The sequence below is a fragment of the Olea europaea genome, chromosome 20, assembly GCF_002742605.1.
Source record: "Olea europaea var. sylvestris chromosome 20, O_europaea_v1, whole genome shotgun sequence".
Taxonomy (NCBI): Eukaryota; Viridiplantae; Streptophyta; class Magnoliopsida; order Lamiales; family Oleaceae; genus Olea; species Olea europaea.
This window is the reverse complement of record NC_036256.1, coordinates 14,205,956-14,233,054: the sequence shown is the minus strand read 5'-3', so window position 1 is coordinate 14,233,054 and position 27,099 is coordinate 14,205,956. Positions and strand designations below refer to the sequence as shown.

At 40.9% G+C, this 27,099-nt stretch overlaps 2 protein-coding genes across 4 annotated transcripts; both read left to right on the top strand.

Moving 5' to 3' along the window:
• Positions 1 to 5,834: 5,834 nt before the first annotated feature.
• LOC111369735 lies at positions 5,835 to 10,749 on the top strand. 3 transcript variants are annotated; one of them, XR_002698243.1, is made up of 8 exons: positions 5,846 to 6,227; positions 7,539 to 7,699; positions 8,008 to 8,038; positions 8,632 to 8,734; positions 9,266 to 9,408; positions 10,141 to 10,226; positions 10,331 to 10,363; positions 10,457 to 10,749. XR_002698243.1 is itself a non-coding variant. In XM_022991369.1 (6 exons), exons 1-5 carry the CDS (start codon positions 5,916 to 5,918, stop codon positions 9,370 to 9,372), a joined length of 714 nt encoding a protein of 237 aa, XP_022847137.1. In that variant the 5' UTR covers positions 5,835 to 5,915; the 3' UTR covers positions 9,373 to 9,408; positions 10,331 to 10,749. The 3 variants fall into 3 exon arrangements, 1 of the variants encoding a protein (XP_022847137.1); XR_002698242.1 differs by lacking the exon at positions 10,141 to 10,226; XM_022991369.1 differs by lacking the exon at positions 10,141 to 10,226 and having other exon boundaries at positions 5,835 to 6,227; positions 10,331 to 10,749.
• Positions 10,750 to 25,295: 14,546 nt separating this feature from the next.
• LOC111369098 lies at positions 25,296 to 26,433 on the top strand. The gene is made up of 3 exons (XM_022990582.1): positions 25,296 to 25,632; positions 25,787 to 26,175; positions 26,416 to 26,433. The coding sequence occupies exons 1-3, from the start codon at positions 25,296 to 25,298 to the stop codon at positions 26,431 to 26,433; spliced, it is 744 nt and encodes a 247-aa protein (XP_022846350.1).
• The last annotated feature ends 666 nt before the right edge of the window (positions 26,434 to 27,099 follow it).

The following is a 27,099-nucleotide window of genomic DNA, read 5'->3' as shown; positions in this document are numbered from 1 at the left end:
TTTAACCATTTCCCTAGCAAGTGTCACTAAATCAATGGAATTCACGACCCAACTCATGTTTTTTCAACGCAATTATTTTTGGGAGCTAAAAACTCGTGCAGTCAAATCTCACGTGTTCTTGGTTATAATTGAGTGAGTATCGAGTATTCTGCGATGGCAAGTCATTAGACTTATTTGTTAGCTAGGTAACGAACTTTGACAATCATTTCACAAATTTCATTAGTTTTAGTAGTATTTGCAAAAGAATATGCTACTTGTATATAATGTAGTGTCCTCTCTCCTCACATGTAGGGGAACCCATTTCGAATAAAATATATTTTATTCGAAATGGGTCCCCTCCATGTGAGTAGGATGAACACCGTTATGAATATCTTGATGTACGTGTAACATCATTCATTCGCAAAATCGTTAAATTGAAATAAAATTAGAAGTTAGGTGATAGAGGTGGAATAAATTAAAATTTTGTGACCAATACAAAACAAACCTGTAAGGTTAAGCGATAACGAGTAAAAAATTTCCCTGTATATATAAGGGACATTCTGCCATAATACTAGCCAGAAACAGTAACAAAAACTAAGCAAATGCTTAAGAGAGGCATCACTATCTCTCTCTTTTCTAACATCGCCGTGGTCCTGGGGTGGTGCCGGACGCGCCACCGTAAGAGGAGGAGGAAGGGCAGCACGGTACGGCTGGGAAACAAGAAAAGAGGGTTCTGCATGGCGTCGCGCCAGGTGGTGCACTGGCGGGTGGTGTTTTGCCCAGCCAGGATGTTGAAGAAGATAGTTCTTCAGATGGCGGCGAATGAGCGGCTGGTGGAGGCTTATTGCTGGTCTTTGCCGTTTCTCCGTCCTCAGCTGTTTCCATTATGTTGATCGATAACATCGACCCCTACTCGATATATAGAATTAAGCAAATTTGAATGAAAGGCAGGGGACGTAAATCTGACCTCCAAAGTGTTGATTGTTGATAACTTTTTCCTTTAATGTTTTATCTATTATTTCTATGTTTTATCTTGTTTTCTGTCTTGAAGAATTACTAATTCACCCTTTGATGTAATTAAGAAGATGAAATTTGTGTTATATGATATACACAAAAAATAAGTATAAATTAGAAGAATATTTTTTCATTGTACAGAGCTACATGCTTCTTAAAAACCTTGACATTTTCGATGCATTAAACTAGATTTGGATGGTTCGAATCTAGTTGGGTGTTCGTGTTGAATTTTCTTGAGAAAATTTAACAGTGTCCTGTCTCTCCTAAGATTGAGGGTTAGGCCAGCTCGACTTTATTGCTCCACCCACTTTACACCTCAAAAATAGACTACTACCGTTAATCGTGTAACTTTTTCTTTAATTTTCTCGAATCATATCTCGTCTATCATGCAATAATCAGTCTACTTTTTCTATTTCTAGCAAGGCAAAAAGATGTTTGTATTCTCAAAAATGGATGTTTAGAATCCCAGAATTCAAAAATTAATCAAAGCTATCCATGCATTAAGCTCCTATTTGGTAGAAATTAAAATTTTAATTTAAAGTCAAAGTTAATAATTAATTTTAATCACATATTTTATTAGATCCACAATTTTTTAATCACATATTTCATTAACTTTTATCAAAAGATGTTAAAATTCTAATTTTAATCCATGGAGAGCCAAACATAACAGAAAATAAAAATGTAGATGAAGACAAATATGTTCGCCTGTAGGTCTGCAGTTCAACGCTAAGGCTTAGCTCGCATTGAACATCCGCCAAGCGGATAACTTTCCCAGCAACATATATCTTGTTGGAATTTATAGTAAATAACAATTAATAAGTGAATTGAAAGTGCGACGGTTGGATGACTCTCCAAAATACAATAAATACATAATAAAAAGTCATGACTTTTAGATATGGTGCGATTTGGATCACCGATCATGTCCTAATATAAAATGATGTTATCTAATGATTAAAATGAATTTGTTTCAAAAAAATGTGTACATTTGAAACCAAAAAATAAAAAAATAGCGCATTGAAATTTATAAATTGGATAACTTAATTCCATTTTATTCACTATAAATCAATTTCAAATAATTCATTTCTAATTCTTTCTTCCTCCAAATTCTGCCAAAATAATTTATTAATTATTTTTGAGCTTCAATGTTTGATACTTTAGTATTTGATATCATCTACCTACAATTTATTGAAAGTGAGGATGGTGGAGAAACTTTTAAATACCAAATTTACCCCTACGTATTCAACTATATGCCCATTATACCCTCATAATTCGAATACCAATTTAATTAGTATTTATCATTTGGTTTAGAATTAATATAATCTAAGGAGTGAAATATTTAATTGATATTTATCATTTTGGATTGGAATTAATATAAGGAGTGAAAATAACATTCAATTATATCAAAAAAAAAAAAATTAGTGACTTACTATTTAATTGACTATTTTGTTCTTACAATTTTTATTTCCACCAACAAATCAATTTTTATTTTTCATCAACAAAACCCTTATTAATCTTTAAGATTTACATCATAATTCATGCAATCATGAGTTTTATTTTTCATTAACAGAGCAACTTTTGATCTTCATGTCCATTAAGTTATTATTTAATTGAGGTTACAAATATTTTAAAGGTTGCATTAATATATTAATGAGGACATTCATTGAATAAAAAGAAATTAAACACGAAAATTCAATGCCTGACATTCAATTGATTTTTTTCTTTACAATTTTTAATTTTCATCAACAAAGCCCTTATAACCAATTTAATTAATATTTATCATTTGATTTAGAATTAACATAAGTGGTGAAATATTTAATTGATATTCATCATTTGGATTGGAATAAATTAAAGAGTGAAACTGACATTCAATTATTAAAAAAAAAATCAATGAAAATTTAGTGACTTATCATTCAATTGAGTATTTTGTTCTTACAATTTTTATTTTTGATCAACAAAATAAATTTTTATTTTTCATCAACAAAACCCTTCTTAATTTTCATGATTTACATTATAATTCATCCATTGAATTTTTATTTTTCATTAACAAAGCAATTTTTAATTTTCAGCAACAAAGCCTTTATTAATCTTCATGATTTACATTATAATCCATCCATTATGTTATTATTTATTTGAGATTACAAAATTGAAAGGTTGCAATAATGTATTAATGAGGTAACAAATGTGGTAAGGGTTGCATTAATATATTAATTGGGACATTCGATCACTAAAAATAAAAATATTGTGTACAAAGAAGTATTATTGTAATTATATCATTACATTTTAGTTTATTCAACATTTTCACATTATATATATAATTTCATAAAAACTTATATATACACGCGCGCGCGCAATTGTAATTTTCCCTTTAACAATATCAATTACCTATATTATTTTAAAAGTTTCAATTTGCTCAACGAAATTAATATTTGTTTTATTAATTTTGAAAGAAGTGTTTTATCTTAGGAGATAGCACGCTATGCAGCGGGTGAAATGTGTGTTAAAGAGAACTACAATTGCACACCTTGTTTTATTTCATCTTCTTTTAATTTTTAATTTTTTTTCTAAATATCAATAAGTCATTCTTTTTCTTCCTTTCATGCGCATATATACGTTGATTTTGGTAAAAATTGAAACTCTATTAAGTAATTTGCATACAATGAAATATAAATATACACCAACTTTTTAACAACGTATCCATCCAGCAACCAAAGTTACAACTGGAGTCCACAAAAGAATCACCATATACATCAATAGTCTCAAACCAACAAAACCCCAAACGAACCCTTAAGTTAATGTTCACCAAGAACACGAAGACATGAATAATTCTATTTGTACATTTAAAGGTGTACCAAATTGTTTACCCCTTTTCACATGCTCGCGGGCCCGTGTGCATTAAAAATCCCAAAAATGTGGTCTCCACCCTATTGTGAGTAGTCGATAAAAGATTATGTAAAAAAATTTGGTACATGTAACATGATCCGAAGAACATTCCCTCTCATACCTGCACAATGATTAACAATACATTGATTGCAATTTTAATCAGTTGTTAAACTTGCTTAGCTTGAGTTGCCACCTTTTCTTGTTTAAGAACCCCTTTAAAGATGACGTCTCTTGTAAAATGAACTTTGATATCAATATATTTGGTTCTATTATACAACATTGGGTTTTTTAATTAAACAAATGAAATTTTGACTATTAGAAAATAATTTTCTAGATCTTGTAGTTAGTTCGCTCGATCAAATTATTATTAAACAAAGACCGGAGTTAGTTTCCCATGCAATATTAGATCTTGTGTAGTTATACAGTTCGACCGAAGTTTATGCACATCTAACTCCGGACAAAGGAAGTGGCCGACAGTACACCCAACCAAGTGAAGGTCCATCACCTCCTCGCCAATGAGAGAAGGCAGTGCATTCCCCACTTTGAAGAATCCCAAGGTGCAAGGATCTGCTCAAGTGAGGAGAGGTGTATACTTAGGGATGGCAATCGAACTCGTCGACTCGGGTAGCTCGTGGCTTGAGGCTTGAAAGAACCGAGCCAAGGCTCAAGTCAAGCCTCATTTTGGGGTGTCGGGCAAAACTCGAGCCGGCCCGTGTAGCTCACCTGCTCGGACTTACAAACCTATATTTTTATATATATAAAAAAACATATACAACAAAATAAATAAATAAATAAATAATTTAAAGGCAGGTGGTTGCTGCCATGTTTATAGATTAATAACAACAATAATAATAAATCAGCAAAACACCGAGCCTGCCTGGCTTGGAAAGGTCTGAGCCGAAAGCTCGGGTCGAGCTTTTACTCGGCCCAGCTCGGGCCCAGAAAAAGGCTTGATCATTTTACTCGATCCAAGCCCGAGCCTAAAATTTCGGCTCGTGAGCCGGCTCGACTCGACTCGTTGACATCCCTATGTATACTCCAAATATTTTTGATTGATGCACTTTATTTATTTTTTTATTTTGGATGTTTTTTAATGTAATTATCAGTTCTATGTTTTTGGTGATTTTTTTTTTTAATGTAATTATTAGCTTTAGCATCATGTTTTTTATTGTAATTACTATATTTCATTGCACCGTGATTAATATTTCTCCATTCGATTATTGATGTTAACATTTTTCTCTCTCTCTGTCTCTGTCCCTTGTAAAATTCTATCCGCTTTGCATAACAAATGCTACAAACCATTCATTCTCTTGGAAAAAGAGAGTGCTGAACAATTCAAGTCATTTTAATCATAAATTTATAAAATAGATGTGTTCTTGAAGATATTTCCTCGATAATTCCTAAATTTTCATATCATTTCGATGTTAGTTTGAGAAATTTAGTGGTCAAAATTAGATCACCTTAAAGTACGCATTTATATGTTATTAGGCTATTTAGTAGTTTGCACTAATTGTGCAATCCATCTCCCACGTCTCCTATGCCGCTATAACTATGAAATGAAACTCATTTAAGTGAATAACATTCAATATTTGGAGAAATTTAGGGTGCGGTTGGTTTGCTATTTTCGGGCCATTTTCCGTTTTCGTTTTCTAAAACGCGAAAAACGCGTTTTGGTTCGTCGTTTTTGAAAACGCATTTTTGAAAACGAGTTAAAATTTATAACTGAAAAAGCAAAATGACTTTTTATCATTTTGAGCGTTTTCAGTTATAAATTGTTAAAACGCTCAAAACGTGAAAAACAGGTCATTTTCGGGGAAAACTAAAAATCATTTTGAAAATGAAAATGGAAAATGAAAATGAAAACCAACCGATTCCTTAGTGATTAAAGTTGGACATATGAAATTATAGCGAGTGATCGAAGATACCAACGTAAGTTCAATGATTATTGGACAATTAACTAATTAACCCTCGATACCAAGGTGCCCTTTATTGTACCTTTGAAGTTTGAACCCTTTCACGATACATCTTTGCAGCAACTTCCAATGCTCTCGCTCGCGAGAAAAGCTCGGGGCCTCAGTCAACTCCAATTTACCGCCTTCCAACTCCGATCTGCCCGAACCGATGCCGATTCTGGCCCAAGGCGCCGGCGGTCCAAATTCTCGCCATCGTCTATGCTGAGAAAGACTGACGATAAGTCCGATTGGTGGGTGGTGGACGGCGAAATGCACGAGATAGGAGAGAACGTGCCTCCCAGAGAGCGGTTTGTGATTCCAAGAGATAATATTCCCAACAAGAGACGCAAACAGCTCCGCGAACAGTTCATGCGTCGCACGCGCCTCGTTCTGAAAGAATCTGTAATTTCTCTTTTTTAAAATTTAACGTCATATGCACCTTTAATATATTTGGATGATGAGTACTGGGATTTTTGCCTGTTGCAAGTAATTGTGTGAAATGATTTTTGTTTAATTTAATGATATGACACAGGGGCTGTGTAAATTTAGAAGGTGGGTACTTGAGAAATTAGGGTTATTGAACTTTGGTGCTTATAATTGTTGTTTCTTCTAAAGAATCTCGCTGGTGAAGTGTAAATATGAGCAACCTTTTAAGAAATCATAATTTGATTTGTTGCATTGTTCTCTAATTAGATATATCATTAAAGTCTTGATGTTGTGGATAGATTTGGATTACCTTTACTTATCACTTAGTAGGAATTGCTTACTGCACTCTTGCTTAGTTATTCCATCTTTACTATGGAAATGTACTTTCTATCTACATACTTGTGTTACTTCGTATGCAACGGTTTGTACAGGAATGCATGAGTTTTACCAAGTACTCAGTAAATTATAACCACTTCAAATCTTCAATTTTGAAATCTATTTCATGAGGAACCATGCTCTTAGTCGAACTGCTGCAGTTGTGTCTTGTGTTGTGATAACTCGGAATTACTATGTTGCAATACATTGAGTTGATGCTTTCAAATTCTCGAGTTAACTCCGAGTTAGGCCTCTCCTCCATGTCCAACAGATCTGATTGTAGATATGAAACCACTCGATTGGTGAAAGTCCGTTATATCTTTGTTTGGCATAACTAATTTCCTTGAAGCTATGCTGATCAGCATGCTATATCACTTGCTTACAGTTATATCGAAACAAGCTGTTACAAGCTTTAAATCAAATTAATTTTTAGTTAGTTGGACTCAGAAGAAATAAGTATCTCGTTTTTAAATATAAATGAAAAGGATTTAAGTTCCGCTGACATTTCCTTCTGTTACTTGGATTTGTAGTTAACTCCGAGTTAGGCCTCTCCTCCATGTCCAACAGATCTGATTGTAGATATGAAACCACTCGATTGGTGAAAGTCCGTTATATCTTTGTTTGGCATATCTAATTTCCTTGAAGCTATGCTGATCAGCATGCTATATCACTTGCTTACAGTTATATCGAAACAAGCTGTTACAAGCTTTAAATCAAATTAATTTTTAGTTAGTTGGACTCAGAAGAAATAAGTATCTCGTTTTTAAATATAAATGAAAAGGATTTAAGTTCCGCTGACATTTCCTTCTGTTACTTGGATTTGTATTTGACTTTTTGAATGTTTTGAGTTGGATATCAAATGGGAAGTTCATTTGGTTGTTTCTAAACTGATCTTACTTTTGCAATTGAAAGGAGCATGAACCTTGGTGCAAAAGATATATGGAACTATATAATGAGATGAGGGAGAACTGGGAGAGGTTGTACTGGGATGAGGGTTATTCCAAGAAGCTCGCTCAAGATCATGCAAATTACGAGTCTGCTGAAGATGATGATGAAGATTTTAATCCATATAGGTTTGACAATACTTTTATTTTCTTGTTGCCATTCCTACCAAGTTGGAGGTCTCGGTTGATAATAATTTTTAATTTGAGATAGTACTCCTAGTCACCTATAAAGGTCACTGTATTTCTTAACATGAGAAACAAGTTAATTTCAACTTGCTTTCAGTGGTTGGAGAACTGAACACTGCTAAGGGAACTTCACCTTGTTCCTTTCATCTCTTTTCATTTTCTTTTGTTTGTTGACATCATTCTCAAAAATGGTAAAGTTTACTTGTTAGGCTGAAATTTAACTACTAAGTGGCGATTTCTCTTTGTTGCAGGAAAAGGCAACCCCAAGTTGAGCAAATGAAGGTAATCATGCATGCATTCTAGTCAAACTTTGTTCATTTATTTTAATAGTGGTAATATAATGCCATAGATGGTTTTCAACTTATTTGTAACCGTAGCGTATAGGAGTAAATGTGCACTATAGTATTAATTTATCTAAATCAGTGCTGTTTTGGTAATATTCTATTTGTTATGTCTCTAAATCTTTAACCTGCGCAGTTGAAGTTGCCATTAATCAAGCCTGTCTTTGAGCAGGGCGAACTATTTCTTTTACATCTCACTCATCAGCTCCTTTCTTCCTATATCTCTTGAAATTTTTTGCTCACCTTTCCTTCTCTCTGTATTTGTTATCTTCAGAGGCATCCTCTTCCTCCCTTCTCCCTTCCCCTCCCTCATTTCCCTCACTGTTGGCCTGCTTATGTGATATACAAATATAGAAGGTTGGGAATTGGAAATGCTATTGGCTGACACCTATTGCATGTTGTTATATGCTTTTTCTGTTGATTCATTACACAAAGTCTCCTTGAACTAGTAGGCTGAAGCATGCTGTGTAAAATGGGTCTGTGTTAAATCTAACTTTTACAATATGTCAATGTGACTTGAATTTTTGACTGCAGGATCAAGGCGTGGGGAGAAACAGGAGAGATGATACCTGGGAAAAGGTTGGCCAAATCCGTGATAAATTTGAATATGACAGAGAGAGAAGAATGAGAGAAAAAGGTTAGTTTACTTAGTTCTAGAAGCCATTTATATGTTTTCTTCAGAATTCTGCATCCGGTTTATGATCTTTTAGAGCTTAAAGTTGGAGTCCTTTAACTACAGTGTCAGTCATATACAATACTTACTATAAAGCAACCTTAATTCGGCTTCTTGGTTATTGTACATATTATTTTTGTTTGCTCTTGGATTGAAATTACTCTTTACAAAGTATTTTGCGATGCTGGAATTCTGTGATTACTTGTGCATAATGTAGTTTTTGGGCATGGAGGTAATCTTAAAAGAACCTTCAATTATGTTAAGGAGTCTGCATTTTGAATTTTAGCCTATCTGTAATTTTCAGCTTTTTTACTCTATATATAATGAACTTGACACGGACAAAACTGAAGGAATTTTGGGTTTTTAAGTTTGCACTCCTCCAGTTTGCTGTATTGAAAGTTAGCCTTGTAGTTTGAAACCAGAAAACGGGATTGGCCACTTTGTTGTATTGCTCTATTATCACGGGTGTAAATTCTCTTTGCATTGAACTTGCAGCTTTTGCCCCTATGAATGGAGGAAATGATTTTGACACGAATGATTCAGTTTCAAGGAACAAGCCTTTTGACATTCGGAGATATATCTCTGGGAGTGATAGTGATTGAGAAACTGGCCATAATTATTGGAAAACATCCCATATGGTGAGTAATCTTGTTTGCAGAGGATTAATTGTAGAGTAAATGTTACTTGGAAGTTTCACTATTCTAAGTGGGCATCGTCTTATGGACCCATGGCTTCCGATAACGTTTTTAGTTGCACATTTCTTAGAAATTTTAGCTGGAAAACTTGAGCAATGTATATTTATTTCCTTGGCTTGATCAATTTTGTTCCTCATCCATCTATAACTTGGCATTGGGATTTCTGATTATAGGTCCCTTTTTTTCTCATGCTTTTCTCTTGGAGGATTTTAATTTTAAAATGATATCAATTAGTAGGATGTCAAATGTTAAATAATTTATACCTTACTGATTTGTAGACGATCAAGGGCTGCGGATGAATCTATATCTATCTATATTATGTAAATGAGCTAAGTATCATGACATTGATATAGGTTGTAGACCGAACTTAGGGGAAGCAGAAGTTACTTAAAAGTAACTTTTTATTTCTAAACATGCATGTACGGATAACTTTTAAATAAAATTTACTTCTTAAAGTAATTATATGTCATTGTTAAAATAAGTAACTTTTTCGAGAACACAGCACTAGGTTTATATATGGCTTAAAATTGTACAGATTGCTAAGAATTATGACACAATTTGATTAGAAAATCGAGTGCCTTAGAAAACATAAATGTTGGGTCTAGTCCTTCATTGAAGCCTAGAACAAAAGCTGGTTACAATAATTAAAAGTAGCTCATCTTCTCTTTTTCACAGGTAAAATGAAAAAAATACAAGAAAAATACTAGGATATATGATGTTTGGCTGTGTTTAGAAGTAGCTCATCAGCTCTTTTTTCACAGGTAGAGTAGTTACTTTTAAGCCAGATTACGTTGATTGCATGCATCAAACTTTGTGTCTATTCCCTCTTCTTCTTCGTTCTCATCTTCTTCTTCATTTAATTCAGGAGCCCAAGCTGGTTGCTCGACTGACATAAAAGGTGAATAATCATCTTCTTTCTTGACCAATGATTCCATCTCTCTCTTCTTCTTCATCAGAATTGATTTCTAGTGTTTCTTCATCTTCGTCATAGGGCACCAGTGTTTCAGTTGATTCATCTTCTAGTTCATGCACTTTTGTTTCTTTAACGTTTGATGATACATTTGTTTGCTCGGCTTGGCTTGGCTTGGCTTTTCACCTCTTCCACTGGAGCGACATCTACCTGTACAAATATATGTTGTAACTGAAGATTCGTACATGATATCTGAACAAGAATAAAGATATTACTAGATAGTATTAAAGAAGAAAGAGATTAAATTTTGTTTGTTATGCTACATGCACCAAGTATTTAAACTAGAATGATAAAATGAACATTTTAACTTGTTATTGAGGGACAAAATTATTTATTTATATTTTAGATTACGGCATCGCTTCACATATACCGAGGTTAGATCGTGGCTTCGCTTGTGGAGTTTTCATAATAATCTGGTCATCAGAGTCGCGAAGGCGAGATGTTCATGTTGAGGGGGCAAAAAAATGCTTGACGGGACAAAATATACATATATTATGTGTTTATTAAAAAACTTTCTAAATTTCTACATAGGCTTTCTTAAATTTTAAATTGTTGTGGGGGAGATTTTCAGCCCCAGCACCTTGTAGCTCCGCCGCTGCAGCCTGCATGAGACTTGGATTCCTGGCATGAGCAAGTTAGCTAAGCTTGAGAAAAAGTAATTTTTCTTCTTTTTGACGTATGCAAACTTGCGTTATAAAAGTATGATTTTACACTGAAATTCATAACAAAGTAACTTTTAGAGAGTTTCAGAAAAAAAAAAAAAATAAATAAAAATTTGCTTGCTTAAAGAGTAACTGTCAAACTTATCTAAAGATTTCCCTGTAGGGATTATTCTCCTTGTACATTGGGGTGCCATAAGGATGTCCATAATGGACACTCGACACCCCCCTATTGGAGGGGAGTCAATGGGGTGGATTATTCTTCTTGTACATTGGGGATGCTATAAGGGTTATGACACCCTTAATGTACCCATAGCACTACCCAATCCAAGTAGTACTATCAAAATAGTAAGCTTAAATATTGTATTGAAAGTTCCAAATAAGTAACTTCAAAGAACATCATACGTGCTTCGCAAAAAGAGTTACTTGTGAGTAATTTTCAAGCTTAGGCAAACATATTGCTTGTCCAGAACAGTTGAGAAAAGTAAGATTTTGTACTGAAAATTCCAAAAAATATATATATAATTGGCAAAAAGTTATAACTTTCGTGCTTATCCAAACTTGCTAGGTTGAAAAGGTGAGAGAGAACCTGGAGGGAGGCTGTTGACCTCAAAAAGTGTTGCCAACAGATGTCGGTCCCACCCGCGCACACGTGGGCGAATGTCCAACACGTTAATACACGTGGACAGTCTAAAACGAGCGGTTCAAAGGGTGTGGGAGTAGCCCAACGACGCGGGACGATGACGTTCGGAATCCGACGGGCCGTTCGTGATCCGATTGTACAATAATTACCAACCGGTGTTCGTAAATATATACGTAAATGTGTATAAATTCGATTTGTGTATTGCAAATAAATGAGAGAGTTGAGTAAAGTGTAGTTCTTTGTATTGATTCTTGTATTAGTCATTTGATGTTACACAAGGGAAGTATTTATAGTGATACATGTGAAATGGGAGCCCTTCGATGAGGTGACACGTGACCTCATCTCTTTGATTCAAACATTTTATCCTAGGCAGGGGGCTTGACTTGCTAGCTTGCTGCGCATTTATTACTTGTGCAGAGCCTCCATGCTAGTGACAAGACTTGACATTTATGCTTATGACAAACGTTCCATCAATCATTCGAATAAGATCTTTGTGTAGACGATCTCTTGGGAAAAGTGACCATGGAGGACGCTCCCATGTGGTTCGGAGGCTCCTGCATCAGGTTCGGGGCTTCTTCCATTTCATACAATACTTCACTTGAGGGCTTCAATTAACTTCAACCAGCTTCTGCATCATGGCGTCGGCCCATAGGCCTCAGCATGTGGACCTCGGTTACGATCACAGGCCTTGGTGGAAGGGCATGCCTCGAATTGAAGGGCTTCGGCCATAGCCCACCTCGACAATATACACCGCCTCGACTAGAGTGCCACGTGGTTCGGCCTGAGTGGGCCATTGGCCTATGTAGGTTGGCCAAGTATTACAATACGCAACAATAGTCCCCCAAGTCCAAGTATAGATCATGGTTGGAGTTTGAGATGTGCTGCTGTAAGAAAATGATGAAGAGACCGAGGCTGTGTTGAGGTGGAAGTCGAGGTGGTTGGGTAACCGAACCTGCGAGGCTTGCAGGCTGATCGTTGAAGTTGAAGCCAAGGTGGTTGGGAAACCGAACCTGCGAAGCTTGTAGGCTGATCGTTGAAGTTGAAGCCGAGGTGGTTGGGAAACCAAACCTGCGAGGCTTGTAGGCTGAATGTTGAAGTTGAAGCCGAGGTTCGATGGGAATGATTGTGCGTCGATAGCTGCGCCAATGATTTGATGTTTTGTGCTTGTTTTCGAGGAAAAGCGGCTGACCCGTACGACTTCCAAGGCGCCTGCTGCCGTCGAATTAAAAACACAATTATGAGGACAGCTGGAGGTTCTAGAAGTAGACGCGTTGGATGGGGTGTGTGGAAGGCACGCTTGAGTCTGAGGCGTAGGTTTGAAAAACCGTTTGAATTCAACGCCTCGAATTTATTCTACAAGGGAGGGCTCAAATTGACTGAGATTCGATCTGACGGCTGGGGTTCGTCCTGGACCTCTATAAAAGGTAAGAGAATCCCATTTTTTAGGACTTTTGAAAATTTGCAATTTGATTCTCTCTCAAAATCTCGAACTTTCAGACGTCAAGGCTACCTGTTCTTTGATTTTTCGGCCTATCTCCGTTCGCGTAGTGTTTTTCCCTTAGGTATTATTCGTAGAAAAGCCCCTTTTTGTTGTGTTAATTCTGTGAAATGGAGTTCACCTCGGGTAGGGAATTGGTGACTGTAGCGTCGTTAGATTATGGGGTCAGTCAGAGGGGGGATGCCGAGGCTGATAGTTATGCCATGACCGAGGACCCAGTAGATTATACTGAAGAGTGTGGGGCGTCTAGGGTGCCCTCAAGTATGACGTGGAAAAGGTTAGGGGAGATCAGGGAGAGATACAGTGTCCCCCACACCATAGAAATGCTAGTACCCGAGCCAAATGAGCATGCCTGCTATCCGAGGCCCGGGTGCGTGGCAGTCAGTGAATACCTGTTTAAGGCAGGTATGCGTCTTCCTCTGCACCCCTTCTTTAGGGCGGTGCTGAGGAACTTTATGTTGTCGTCGACCCAGGTTTTGCCAAATGGGTGGAGCCAGTTGGTCGGCTCGTACTTCCTGTGGAAGGAGGTGTCACTTGGGGAGGACATGCATCTCCATGTATTTATGACCCTTTTTCAGCCCCGGATCATAGGGAAGGAGTCCAGAGGGTGGTATTACCTTACACCTTGGGGGGCTCACGCACCCTTTGTGGTGGGACTGCCTTCCTCCATTAAGGGGTGGAAGGAGTACTGGTTCTAGGTGCAGGGAAAATGGCAGGTAGTGGAGGGGGACAAGGCCCTTTCTTGCACAGTGCCGACCCAGTACTACGAAGCTCGTGAGTCTCCCAGCCCCTGCTTGTACTTCTGAATTGAACACTTAGAAAATTTCTAACTGTTGTGGCTTCCATTGCAGATTGTAGTACGAGGTTCGAGCTCAACACAGAAGAGTTTGAGGTGATAGAGGACATCTACAAGAGGCCTCTGAAGCTCCGCCACTTTGACCATCTGATTGACAGGAGTCGCTACTTCCTGGATTTTGGACTGATGGCATCCAGAGATACGAGGCTCTCATAGTTGTAAACTTCCTTGTCCTTTTGATTGGATACTGATGTGCTGACCTGACATTCTTATGCAGATAAATTCAAGAGGAAGGAGTACCTAGCTCCAGACATGGCTACAATTCTGAAGGCCACCACCACCGTCAAAGTTAGGGCCTTAAAGCCGGGGTCTAATGGGGCCAAGAAGGTCCGAGGTAGGGTGGAATGCATTTCCAAGGACAGTACTCCAAAGGCTTCCGAAGAGGGAGCTTCCCAGAGGCAGGAGAGGCCAAAAGAGCCTCGGGGAAAAGAGAAGGTCCCAGAGGAGGCGAAGAGGAGGAAGCTGGTGCTCGTTACTAGATCGTCCGGGAAATTTGGGACATCAGTATCCCACGAGGCCAAATCAACAGGCGAGCCAAAGCTGCTCGCATCCGCCTCCAAAGCCATCAAGTTAGAAATGGTCAGAGAGGCTGAGGCTGAGGCTGAGGAGGCCAGAGAGAAGGCTGCGAGGAGAGCTGCCGAGGAGGATGCAACTAAACAAAAGCCAGTTCGGGAAAAGGGGAAGTCTCCAAGCTTCCTAGCTGGAAGGGAGGAAACCTTGGCCCCAACCTTGGTGGAGGCTCTTCCCCAGGAGGTCCGAAGCGCCACAAAGAACTTTTACCGATTTTGGACGGACAGGTGGCAGCTGCATGCCTCCTCCTGCGATGCCACCGACCTGACGAGGGCTTTGGTAAGCCAAAGCGTCAGAACTTTTGGCCTCGCTCTTGAATGCAGGGAGGCCCTGAGTGATTTTCAGACAAGGACTCAGTCTTCGGAGGAGAAGACGGCCTCCCTTGCAGAGGAGTTGAAGGCAGCTAGGGCCGAGGAGGAAGAAGCCAGGGCCCAAAAACTTGAAGAAATGGCCAAGCTTGAGTCTGCCTTGGCCCAGATTGAGGCCTTGAAGAAGGAAGTCCATGAGTCACAGTGCGAGGTGGCCTCCCTTACAAAGAAGGTAGAGGTCTCCAATGAGTACCAGAAGGTGACCGCCGAGGCCCTGGAGAAGGCAAATCTCTCTTTGACGGGTGCCCAAGAAGCTTACCATTTCTTGGAAACCCAAATCAAGTAGTATGTGGATGATGCATCCTATGCCAGAGAGGAGGCTCAACGGGCGAGGGAAGAGGCGGTGCGAGAGTACATTGCCAACTTCCATAACACAGAGGAGTATAAGAGCTTCAGTGCTTACTGGAGAAACTTTGCCTATGCTGAGGTGATGGAGCGGGCAGAGGAACTGTATCCCAATTTGAATCTGACTCAACTCAGGTCTGAATTCGTGGATGAGGTACCTCAGACCCCTGCTGAGAAAGTAGGGTAATGAAGCAGCTGAGGTAGGGGAGACAGATGCCGATGCTCAAGTACAGAAGCTCCTCCCCCATCTACCCAAGCTTAGATTAGTTTTCTTTTCAGTTTTGTCGAATGTAATGACTTGAGGCCCACTTTTGTAATCCTTTTTGAAGATCAATATAATGCCTATTTCATTCATTGTTGTTTCTTTATCAAAGTGTACGCGCCTCGTTAAGCAAATGAACTTAAAGGTTGACAGAAGCACCAACTAAATAACTCTAACTTGGTACCTTAACTTCAATTACTTTGAACAACTGGATTGAACGACTATACGAACCTCGGAGTTAAGCAAATGAACTTTACTTAAGCATAATAACTGTATGAGCCTTGAACTTAAGCGAATGAACTGAATGAGCCTTGGAATTAAGCGAATAAACAACTGAATGAGCCTCGGATTTAAACGAATGAACACTGAATGAGCCTCAGATTTAAGCGAATGAACACTGAATGAGCCTCGAACTTAAGTGAGCCTCAATTGCGCGTGAGGTGGCTTCTCTCATTGGCGTTCAGCCTGTGTTAGCGCTTCGGAGTTCAAGCGAAGTAGACAAGGCGAGCCTCTCTTCGAGGTGACGACGCATCTCAGACATGGTGGATGGTGCGGCCATGTTGAGACTTCTCCTCTTGGCATTTTGTCTGGCCAAAGGGAGGCATGTGCTAGCGCCTCGGAGTTCAAGCGAGGTGACCTAGAGTTGGGACGTGAGCCTCTCCTTCGAGGTGACGACGCATCCCAGACATAGTGGACGGTGCAGCCATGTTGAGGCTTCTCCCCTTGGCGTTTTGTCTGGCCAAAGGGAGGCATGTGCTAGAGCCTCAGAGTTCAAGCGAGGTGGCCCAGAGGTGGGACGCGAGCCTCTCCTCCGAGGTGACGACACATCCCAGACATGGTGGGCGGTGCAGCGATGTTGAGGCTTCTCCCTTTGGCGTTTTGTCTGGCCAAAGGGAGGCATGTGCTAGAGCCTCGGAGTTCAAGCGAGGTGGCCCAGAGGTGGGACGCGAGCCTCTCCTCCGAGGTGACGATGCATCCCAGACATGGTGGACGGTGCAGCCATGTTGAGGCTTCTCCCCTTGGCGTTTTGTCTGGCCAAAGGGAGGCATGTGCTAGAGCCTCTCCTCCGAGGTGACGACGCATCCCAGACATGGTGGATGGTGCAGCCATGTTGAGGCTTCTCCCCTTGGCGTTTTGTCTGGCCAAAGGGAGGCATGTGCTAGAGCCTCGGAGTTCAAGCGAGGTGGCCCAGAGGTGGAACGCGAGCCTCTCCTCCGAGGTGTCGAGGTAGTTCAACATGCTAATTTAATCACTGAATTTTATTGAACCATAGAAATGTTACAAAGGTTGGGAACGGTCGTCCAACAAGATAGTACATTCATTGGTAATAGATTCTGAGGTGTTCAATGTTCCATGGACGGGGTTGTACCTTGTCGTTCATGTCTTCAATCCAGTAAGTCCCAGGTTGAACTTCTTCTCTGATTTTGTTGGACCTTCCCAGTTTGGGCCTAGGGAACCGGAACCAGGTTCTTTTGAGGACAAGAAGACCCTCCTGAGTACAAGGTTGTTGATTCGGAATGACCTCTTCTTGACTTTCGAGTTGAAGTACTTTGTCATCTTTCTCTGATATGTGCCGAGCTTCAATTGGGAGTTATCTTTTCTTTCTTCGATGAAGTCGAGGTCGAGCCTCCGAAGCTCATCGTTAGTTATCTCGCTGAAGTGCAGACGTCTTGGGGATGGAAGTCCGACCTCCACGGGGCTCATCGCCTCAGTTCCAAATGCCATGAGGAAGGGCGTTTCTCCTGTTGGGGTCTTGATGGTGGTTCGGATCGCCCAAAGGACTTGGGGCAGCTCATCAACCCAAGACCCTTTTGATACACCAAGCTTCCTTTTCAAGACGTGCTTGATCGTCTTGTTCACGGTCTCAACTTGGCCATTTGCTTGTGGGTGGTGAGGTGTGGAGAAGTGTTTCTTTATGCAGAGCTCTTCGCATAATTCTCTAACCTTCTTGTTGTCAAACTGTCTACTATTGTCCGAGACAATTGAGTGGGGAATTCCGAACCGGCAAATAATATTTTTCCATAAGAATTTGGAGGTGTTGGCTTCAGTGATTTTTGCCAGTGGTTCAGCTTCGACCCACTTTGTGAAGTAATCAATAGCCACAATTGCGAAACTTGCCCCTCCTCTACCTTTAGGTAGGGGACCTATGAGGTCCACACCCCATTTTGAGAAAGGCCAGGGGCTAGAGACGGTGGTCAAATCCTGCGATGGTTGTCTCTGCACCGGAGAGAAGCGTTGGCATTTACTGCATTTTCCTACAAACTCGAGGGCGTCCCGCTTTAGGGTAGGCCAGTAGTATCCCTGCCTCAATTTTTTTATGCCAGAGATAGACCTCCGGAGTAGTTGCTGCACACGCCCTCGTAGACTTCCCTCAATATGTAGGTAGCCTCTTCTCCTCCGACGCACCGTAGGAGTGGGGAGGAGAAGCTCCTCTTGTAGAGAATGTCATCAATGAGGAGGAAGTGAGCTGACCTCCTTCTTAGCTTGTAAGCCTCATTCTTGTTAGTTGGCAGTACTTGGTCTTTGATGTATGCTATGATTGGCTGCATCCAAGTGGGAGTCCCAGCGATCCACATTACAGTTGGGGCCTCGATCGAAGGTAGGAAGAGGTGCTCAATAGGTACTACTGTGAGTAGCTCTGAGTCCTTGCTGCTAGCTAGCTTCGAGAGTGCATCCGCATGGGCATTTTCGATGCAGGGGATCTGGATCAACTCGAACTTTTCGAAGGATGGGATGAGGTTCATCACCATTTTCAAATAGGAAGCCATCGTTTTGTGTTTGGCTGAGAAGTTATCATTGACCTGGCTAACAACCAGCTGGGAGTCATTACTGATGAGTAGCCTCTTTACTTGCATTTCGGTGGCCAGCCTGAGGCCCGCAAGAAGTGTCTCATATTCTGCCACGTTATTGGTAGCTTTGAATCCGAACCTCACCGCCGAGGTGAGTTTGTGACCTTCGGGGCTGATGAGGACAACCCCAGTGTTGGAGCCAACATCCCCAGCTGACCCATCAACGAAAAGATTCCACGTGGGGGGTTCGGCAGGTTCCATGATTTCATCCACCTCAGGTAGGTTAGCAAATTCAGCCGCAAAGTCAGCTAAGGCTTGCCCTTTTATGGTTGCCCTAACCTTGAACACAAGGTCAAATTCACTGAGTTCCACCGCCCATTTCAATAACCTTCCTGAGGCGTCGGGCTTTTGGAGTACCTGCCTCAGGGGAAAATTTGTCAGTATATGGATGGTGTGAGCTTGGAAGTAGGGTCTCAATTTCCTAGAGGCCGTGATCAAAGCCAAAGCAAGTTTCTCCATATCGGGGTAATGGGATTCCGACGATAGGAGTGCTTTACTTGTGTAGTATACGGGGAGTTGGGTAGACCCGTCTCCCCGTATCAGAACCGAGCTGATGGCCTTATTGGAGACGGCCAAATATAGTTGTAGGATATCACCGGGCTTAGGTTTGGAGAGGAGGGGGGCTTGCCCCAAGTGCCTTTTCAAGCATTGGAAGGCCTCTTCACATTCCTTAGTTCACTGGAATTTTTTTCCCGGCCTTCAGTACTTTGAAAAATGGGAGGCATTTGTCTGTAACTTTGGAAACGAAGCGGCTAAGTGTGGCCACTCGCCCGGTAAGACTTTGTACCTCCTTTGGCTTTTGAGGGGACCTTATTTTGCATAGAGCCTCAATCTTTTCGGGGTTGGCCTCAATTCCTCGTTGGTTGACCATGTACCCCAAGAATTTGCCGAAAGCTATCCCAAAGGCGCACTTGATGGGGTTTAGTCTCATCCTATACCTTCTTAGGATTTGAAAAGTGCTGCTGAGGTGCGTAATGTGGTCCTCGGCCTCCAAACTTTTTACTAGCATGTCGTCTACGTAGACCTCCATTATTTTACCAATGAGGTCCATAAACATCTTGTTTACGAGTCTTTGGTAGGTTGCTCCGGCGTTTTTCAACCCTAAGGGCATCATTCTATAACAATAGAGGCATCGGTCCGTGATGAAAGAGGTGTGCTCTTCATCGGCCGGGTGCATGGGGATTTGGTTGTAGCCGGAGTACGCATCCATGAAACTCAACAACTCGTGCCCAGCCGTGGAGTCTACTAGTTGGTCAATCCTTGGAAGTGGAAAGCTGTCTTTCGGGCAAGCCCTATTGAGGTTAGTGAAGTCGATGCACACCCTCCACTTGTTGTTGTGTTTCTTTACCAAAACCGGGTTGGAGACCCACTTCGGGTAGGTTGCCTCCCTGATGAAGCCATTTTGGATGAGCTTCTGAACTTCTTCCTTTAGGGCCTCATACCTCTCAGGATTGAGGGCTCTCCTTTTTTGTCTATGTCGGGCAACCTTAGGATCGATTTTTAGGTGGTGGCAGCTGACTTTGGGGTTTATGCCTACCATGTCCTCATGCTTCTAGGCAAAGACATCAAGATTCTTGCTCAGGAAATCCTTAATCTTTTCCTTCAGAATGTTGGATAGGCATTTGCCTACCTTCAGTACCTTTGATGGGTCTCGGGGGTCTACCGAGAAGCTCTCAAGTTCCTCTACTGGGGATGCCTGAGGCTCGTGTTCCATGATGCGGGGGTCAATCTCATCGATGACCAGCACCTCCGAATTAGGTGGTACATCGATCATATCAACATCTTCTTGTTCGGTGGGAGCTTCACCTAGGATTTCAGCCATGACCACGTCAGCTATGATTACATGGATGTCCCGGGGCTCTACCTTCTTGATGGAGCTTAGATAGCATTCTCTTGAGCCTCTTTGGTTACCTCTCACCGTTGCCACCCCATTTTCTATTGAAAATTTCATGCATAGGTGGTGGATGGAGGTGACTGCTCCCAGTTCCTTTAGGGCTGGTCTACCCAACACCCCATGGTAGGCCGACCGGCTGTCGACAATGAGGAACTCCATGAAGTTCATCATTGTTTGTGGGGATTCTCCCATCTCCACTGCTAGTGTTATCTTTCCCCTCGGAGTGATGCTATCTCCGGTAAATCCGTACAATGGAGTAGTGGTGGGTGTCAGCTGATGATCCAATATCATTTTATCAAAGGCGGATTCGAATAGAATGTTGACGGAGCTGCCGTTGTCAACTAACATTCGTTTGAGCCCATTCCTGGCTATGACAGCTCTCACCACAAGTGCATCGCAATGGAGGTAATGAACTTCCTTTGTGTCTTCCTGGGTAAATACAATGGGTGGAATCTGGTTTCTTCGGGAGTTGCTACCCACAATGTAGCTTGTTAAAGGGGGGTGTTTAGCCTCCCGAGCATAGTTCCTTTTGGCGTTTCGTGTTTCACCGCCAACATACGGACCTCCAAATATGGTATCCACCTCGTGGATAGGGGCTTCATCTCGAGCTTGCCGGTTTCTTTGGTGTCTACGCCCTTCCCTGGGCCTCTCTGCATCATGGTCCCTTCGTCATGGGAATACATCCCTATGATGGGGAGCGGCCTCCTCACGCCCACGTCGATTGTCGTGCCTGGGCGGGGCCTATTCGCCTGGGGCGAATCATGTCTGTCTCTAGCAGGGTCCTGCCGGAAATGTTGTGCATAGTCTCTACAATCTGCTGTGTCATGCTCGTAGGACCTGTGGTGTACACAGTATCCTGGGGGTTCGGATTTAGCCTATTTCTAGGTCCAGAACCTCGACCTCTACCCCGATGGGGTATCTCCTGGGCCTCCATCTGATGGGGGTTAGTAATTGGGTTGACATCTTCATATGCCAAGGTGGGAACCGCATTCAAAGTGGTGGTGGCAAGTGTTTGACCAAAGTTCTCATTTTCGGCCTGGTTCATTTGGTAGCCCATCAGGTGGGAGGTCGGGTCTCTACCGCGCTGTCTTTAAGGAGGTGGGAGGCCTCTACTTTCCCTGTTCTTATGCTCAATCAATTTTTCATTGATGGTCTCCCTTCTCATCATTTCGAGTAGTGCGTCATAGGTGGTGGGGTCTTGATTCTGCACGTCTCTCCAGAATAAGGTATTCATGTTCAGACCTCCCTTCAATGCGGATAGTGCCTCTCGGTCAGTGACTTGTACGCAGTACGTCATGTCATCGGTGAAGCATGATAAAAAGCTCTTTAGGGACTCCCCATGTGCTTGCCTCATGTCCTGGAGACGTTGGATGGCGGCCTCTCCTTCTTTGCTCACCATGAACCTCTTCAAGAATGTTGTCTTGAACTCCGGCCAGCTTCTAGTGCTCCCAGGTGGCAATCTGTCATACCAAATTTCAGCCGCTCCACTAAGCGTTAAATGGAAGGCTCTGCACTTCACGGCTGGGGTGGCGCCCCTTAGGCTCATGTGAGTTTTATAAGCATTCAGGTGCTTCTCTAGGTCGCCGCTTCCGTCATACTTTGGTAGTTTCGGCATAACATAGTGGCTCGGGACCTGGGCATTCCTGAGTTCTGTTGAGAATGGTAGATTCTCATCGTCATCGTTCAAGTCACAGGACCTCTGCTGTTCATCAGAGTCGTACTCATCAACCTCATGCCCTGGTTGTTGGTGAGAGGTCCCGGGGCGATCCCTAGTCTCTTCCTCCCTCCTCTGTTGCCTATTTCTAGGCAGAGCAACACGGGGGGCATTTTCACGCCTTCTCTCCGCCTGCTGGGGCATTGGAGGTGGAGGAGGCGGCCTTGTCCAAGGCTGTTGAGCCTGCTGTTGCCTGAGCCTCGGTTCGGCGGGGCTGATTCTGTCAAAAACACTTCTTGCCCTCCTATGTCTTGGATCTTGCTCATACGGAGGTGGAAAATTATCATGGCTCATTTGGACCTCGGTGGGTCGGCCAGAAGCGTAGTTGGAAGAGATATCAACTTCCACTTCCCTTTCAAATGGGGTTCTACCTCGGTCATAGTCTGGCGAGACAGCTCTATGACTTTGAACTTCATCCTCTTGCTGGTAGTGCCCTTGGGGGGCGTATGGAGGAATGGGGAAGCCTCCCTGACCCTGCATTTGGGCCATAAGCTCTTTCATAGCCAAGTTTTGGCTAGCAATATCCCTCATGTTGGCTGTAATGGCGGCATTTTCTCTTGATAGTCGTGCCGTCGCACGCATCCCACCTCTTCTTTGGTGGTGGTGAAGTCTTTGCCGAGCTACTAGGGCAGCGGGCTGAGGAGGCACGTTCGTGTTTTCTCTTACCCTTCTGGGGGGAGTATCTTCATTGGAGCTCATTTTCTTTTGCCAGACTTCAGATTTCATTAAGTAATGGGGCTTCCTCCTATTCTTTTCCAAGAACAAATCATTTTTCAAGGGGGGTTGTCCAAATGTCCTTTCAGTAAGCTTTTTCCACAAGGTTGCTCGTGGTTATGGTATGGTTTTCCACAGATGGCGCCAATCTATTGACTTCAAAAAATGTTGTCAACAGATGCCGGTCCCACCCGCGCACATGTGGGCGAATGTCCAACACGCTAAGACACGTGGACAGTCTAAAACGAGCGGTTCAAAGGGCGTGGGAGTAGCCCAACGACGCGGGACGGTGACGTTCGGAATCCGACGGGTTGTTCGTGATCCGATTGTACAATAATTATCAATCGGTGTTCGTAAATGTATACATAAATGTGTATAAACTCGATTTGTGTATTGCAAGTAAATGAGAGAGAGTTTAGTAAAGTGTAGTTCTTTGTATTGATTCTTGTATTAGTCATTTGATGTTATACAAGGGAAGTATTTATAGTGATACATGTGAAATGGGAGCCCTTGGATGAGGTGGCACGTAGTCTCATCTCTTTGATTCAAACATCTTATCCTAGGTAGAGGGCTTGACTTGCTAGCTTGCTGCGCATTTATTGCTTGTGCAGAGCCTCCATGCTAGTGACAAGACTTGACATTTATGCTTATGACAAACGTTCTATCAATCATTCGAATAAGATCTTTGTGTAGACGATCTCTTGGGAGAAGTGACCATGGAGGACGCTCCCATGTGGTTCAGAGGCTCCTGCATCAACTTCGGGGCTTCGGCCATTTCATATAATACTTCACTAGAGGGTTTCAGCTAACTTCAATCAGCTTCCGCATCATGGCGTCGGCCTATAGGCCTCAACATGTGAACCTCGGTTACGATCACAAGCCTCGGTGGAAGGGCATGCCTCGAATTGAAGGGCTTCGGCCATAGCCCACCTTGTCAATATATACCGTCTCGGCTGGAGTGTCACGTGGTTCGACCTAAGTGGGCCATTGGCCCAAGTAGGTTGGCCAAGTACGATAATACACAATAGAGGCCATGAAGCAATTTAGCATCAAAAGAGTGAATTTAAGCGTTTTCTTAAATTATAAAATTGGATTGAAGAATGGCAATGAACTAAGAATTATAGGGACCTATATATAGGAATTGGCCAAAGTACGTGACGTATTATTCCTTGTATGCTCAATAATCCAACTGCATTATAGAATCTACGGAACATACATACTTCTCTCGTAATTTACTTCAATTTTTGTAAAATCTACATCTGCACTTGTTAAGTATTTCGTTGATTACTACATTCTTCCTCTTTTTTCTTTGTGTCCAGGCATCTACAGTACATCTTTCTCGTTTCAATCAAGTCTACGTCATCGATTCTAATGTCATAAATTGATCTGTGAAATAAAGAATATAAAATATAGAGTGATGTGTTTAGAAAATTCATGGGGTTGATCACTGCTTTTTACCTTGGAATCCGTTGAAGTGTGTTAAAACTTAAGTTGTTAAAGAAAAGATAAAAAATTTATTTTATTTAAATGTTTCTGAAATTTTAATTATTTTTTTAATTAAACTATTTGTACATTAACTTTGACATCCTTATTGACAGATAGATGATGTGGCAAGATTGTGATGATTGAATTAAAGGTGTCAGATGTGAAAGATGATGTGAAATTGTGCAAGTATAAACTTAGTAAGCCAGGATGTAAACTATAATGCACATGTAGCACAATTGTTATTATTTTTTTTTTAATAAAAAATCTGACATGCAAATGGATGTATTCATTAATGATTATCAGACTGTTATGAAGTGGTATGATTGTTCAAAATCAACAATTAAAAAAAAAAAATTAGGCCATGCGGTCGCATGGCCTAAAGCCATGCGACCGCATGGAACCCTACGGAGACCAAATGGTCTCGGTAGGGTTGTACCATGCGACCGCATGGGTTTGTACCATGCGGTCGCATGGTACATAAAAAAAACGACCGTTGGGTCGTTTTTTGTTGGTTTTTTTGGTGGCTCTTCATCTATAAGGTGCACCACTTCGTAAAGCTATACTACTTGGCTATAAATAGGTGATCTTGGGTCATTGAAAAATGTTGAGAAAACACCTATTATATTGATACTTCTTGAGATCAAATCCAAAACAAAAAAATACCCTTTCATATTCATCTTTTTCTTTGTGTTCTTTAGTTTTAGAGATTCAAATAAGTGTTTAGTGTTTGAATCTTTATAAGGCTTGATTAATCCTTCAAACCTTTTGCCGGATCACCCTTTAAACACCAAAATAGTGGGGGCAAAATTCGTTTGAGGACAACAATCCAAGATTGTGTTTGAGCCTTCAAAATTCTTCATATATACTTTGTTATTTCTTCATCTCCTATACTTCTTTAGATTTTTTTTTTTATTTTGTTTGTAATTCGTTCTCATCTTTGGTGGAGTAACATTATTTTCCAACAATCTCAAACGAATTTTGTACTATGGAAAACGAAACTACAATGGCGACCATCAAATTGATGAATCAAGATTTGGTTCGATTGGATCGGTTCGATGGCACAAATTTCACAAGGTGGCAAGACAAACTGAAGTTTCTTCTCACCGCATTGAAGATCTTCTATATCTTAGACCCAGAATTGACGCCATTACCGGAACCCACCAATGGAGAAACCGAAGCAGTTAGAGCAGAAAGGCAAAAACGACAAGAAGATGAACTCATATGTCGGGGTCACATACTCAATGCTCTTTCAGATCGTTTATATGATTTGTACACCAACACTTCTTCGGCAAAGGAGATATGGAAGGCTTTAGAAAGCAAATACAAAGCAGAGGAAGAAGGTACAAAGAAATTTATAATTTCAAAATATTTTGATTTTAAGTTTGGAAAATATTCCCCTACTTTTCCAAATACATGAGTTGCAAGTCCTTGTCAACAAATTAAAGGCGGTAAAGATTGAAATCCCGGAGACCTTTCAAGTGGGAGCTATAATAGCAAAACTCCCGAGAACTTGGAAAGGATACCGGAAGAAAATTATGCATAGTTCCGAAGATTACTCTTTGGAACAATTGCAAAGGCACCTAAGGATTGAAGAAGAATCCAGGTTACGCGATAGAAGTGAAAACTCTTCGGAAGGAACTTCTAAAGCGAATGCCATAGAGAAATCTGAACCACCTGGAAAAATCAACAAAAGGAAGCCTTCAAGAAACATTAACAAGTTCAAGAAGAAGAACAAAGGAGGTTGCTTTGTGTGTGGAAAGTCTGGTCACTATGCAAAAGACTGTAGACACCGAAAAAGAAACAACTCCGAAAGTAAAATCAACTCCATTCAAGAAGAAAAGATTGTGGCCACCGTGAGCGAGATAAATGCAATTAAGGGAAAGGTTCCCGGGTGGTGGTATGATACTTGTGCTACGGTGCATGTATCATATGATAAATCTTTATTCAAGACCTATCATGAATTGGATGGAGACCAAGAGATTCAAATGGGCAACGAAGTTCGATCCAAAGTCATTGGTAAAGGAAATGTAGATTTAATCTTCACTTCCGGGAAAAACGTTACCCTCAATAAATAAAGTTGATCTTGCTTATGTTGTGGATTTATTTTCATTATGGCATGCTAGGTTAGGACATATTGGTAAAAGTACCCTCAAAAGAATGAAAAAGTGTGACTTAATTTCATATAATGAAAATAATGAATATAGATGCAAAACTTGTGTAGAATCTAAGATGATTAAAAAACCATATCAAAGTGTAAAAAGAACCTCTAATATTTTGGAACTAATTCATACGGATATATGTGAATTAAACGGCATGTTAACTAGAGGTGGAAATAGGTATTTTATTACCTTTATCGATGACTTTTCTAGATATACATATGTGTATTTAATGAAACATAAACATGAAGCATTTAACATATTTAAGATTTATAAGAATGAAGTTGAAAATCATCTAGGAAAGAAAATAAAAACCTTAAGGAGTGATAGAGGTGGTGAATACTTTTCTAGTGATTTTAATTTATTTTGTGAACAACATGGCATAATTCATCAATGTTCCGCACCAAGGACTCCCGAATAAAATGGTTTGGCTGAAAGAAAGAATAGAACACTAGTAGAAATGATTAATTCTATGCTTATATTTGCTAAGTTACATTTTAACTTATGGGGTGAAACTTTATTAAGTGCATGTAGGATACTTAATAGGATTCCTTCAAAACATACTAAGGTTTCTCCTTATCAATTATGGAAAGGAAGAAAACCAAACATTGGATACTTCAAAGTGTGGGGGTGTCTTGCCTATTGCAAGAA

Coding starts and splice junctions, on each gene's coding strand:
- LOC111369735 (XM_022991369.1), top strand. CDS start 5,916: ATGCTCTCGCTCGCGAGAAAAGCTCGGGGCCTCAGTCAACTCCAATTT. Junction 6,228..7,538: donor GCCTCGTTCTGAAAGAATCT/GTAATTTCTCTT, acceptor TGCAATTGAAAG/GAGCATGAACCTTGGTGCAA. Junction 8,039..8,631: donor CCCAAGTTGAGCAAATGAAG/GTAATCATGCAT, acceptor TTTTGACTGCAG/GATCAAGGCGTGGGGAGAAA.
- LOC111369098 (XM_022990582.1), top strand. CDS start 25,296: ATGGCGACCATCAAATTGATGAATCAAGATTTGGTTCGATTGGATCGG. Junction 25,633..25,786: donor ATACAAAGCAGAGGAAGAAG/GTACAAAGAAAT, acceptor GAGCTATAATAG/CAAAACTCCCGAGAACTTGG.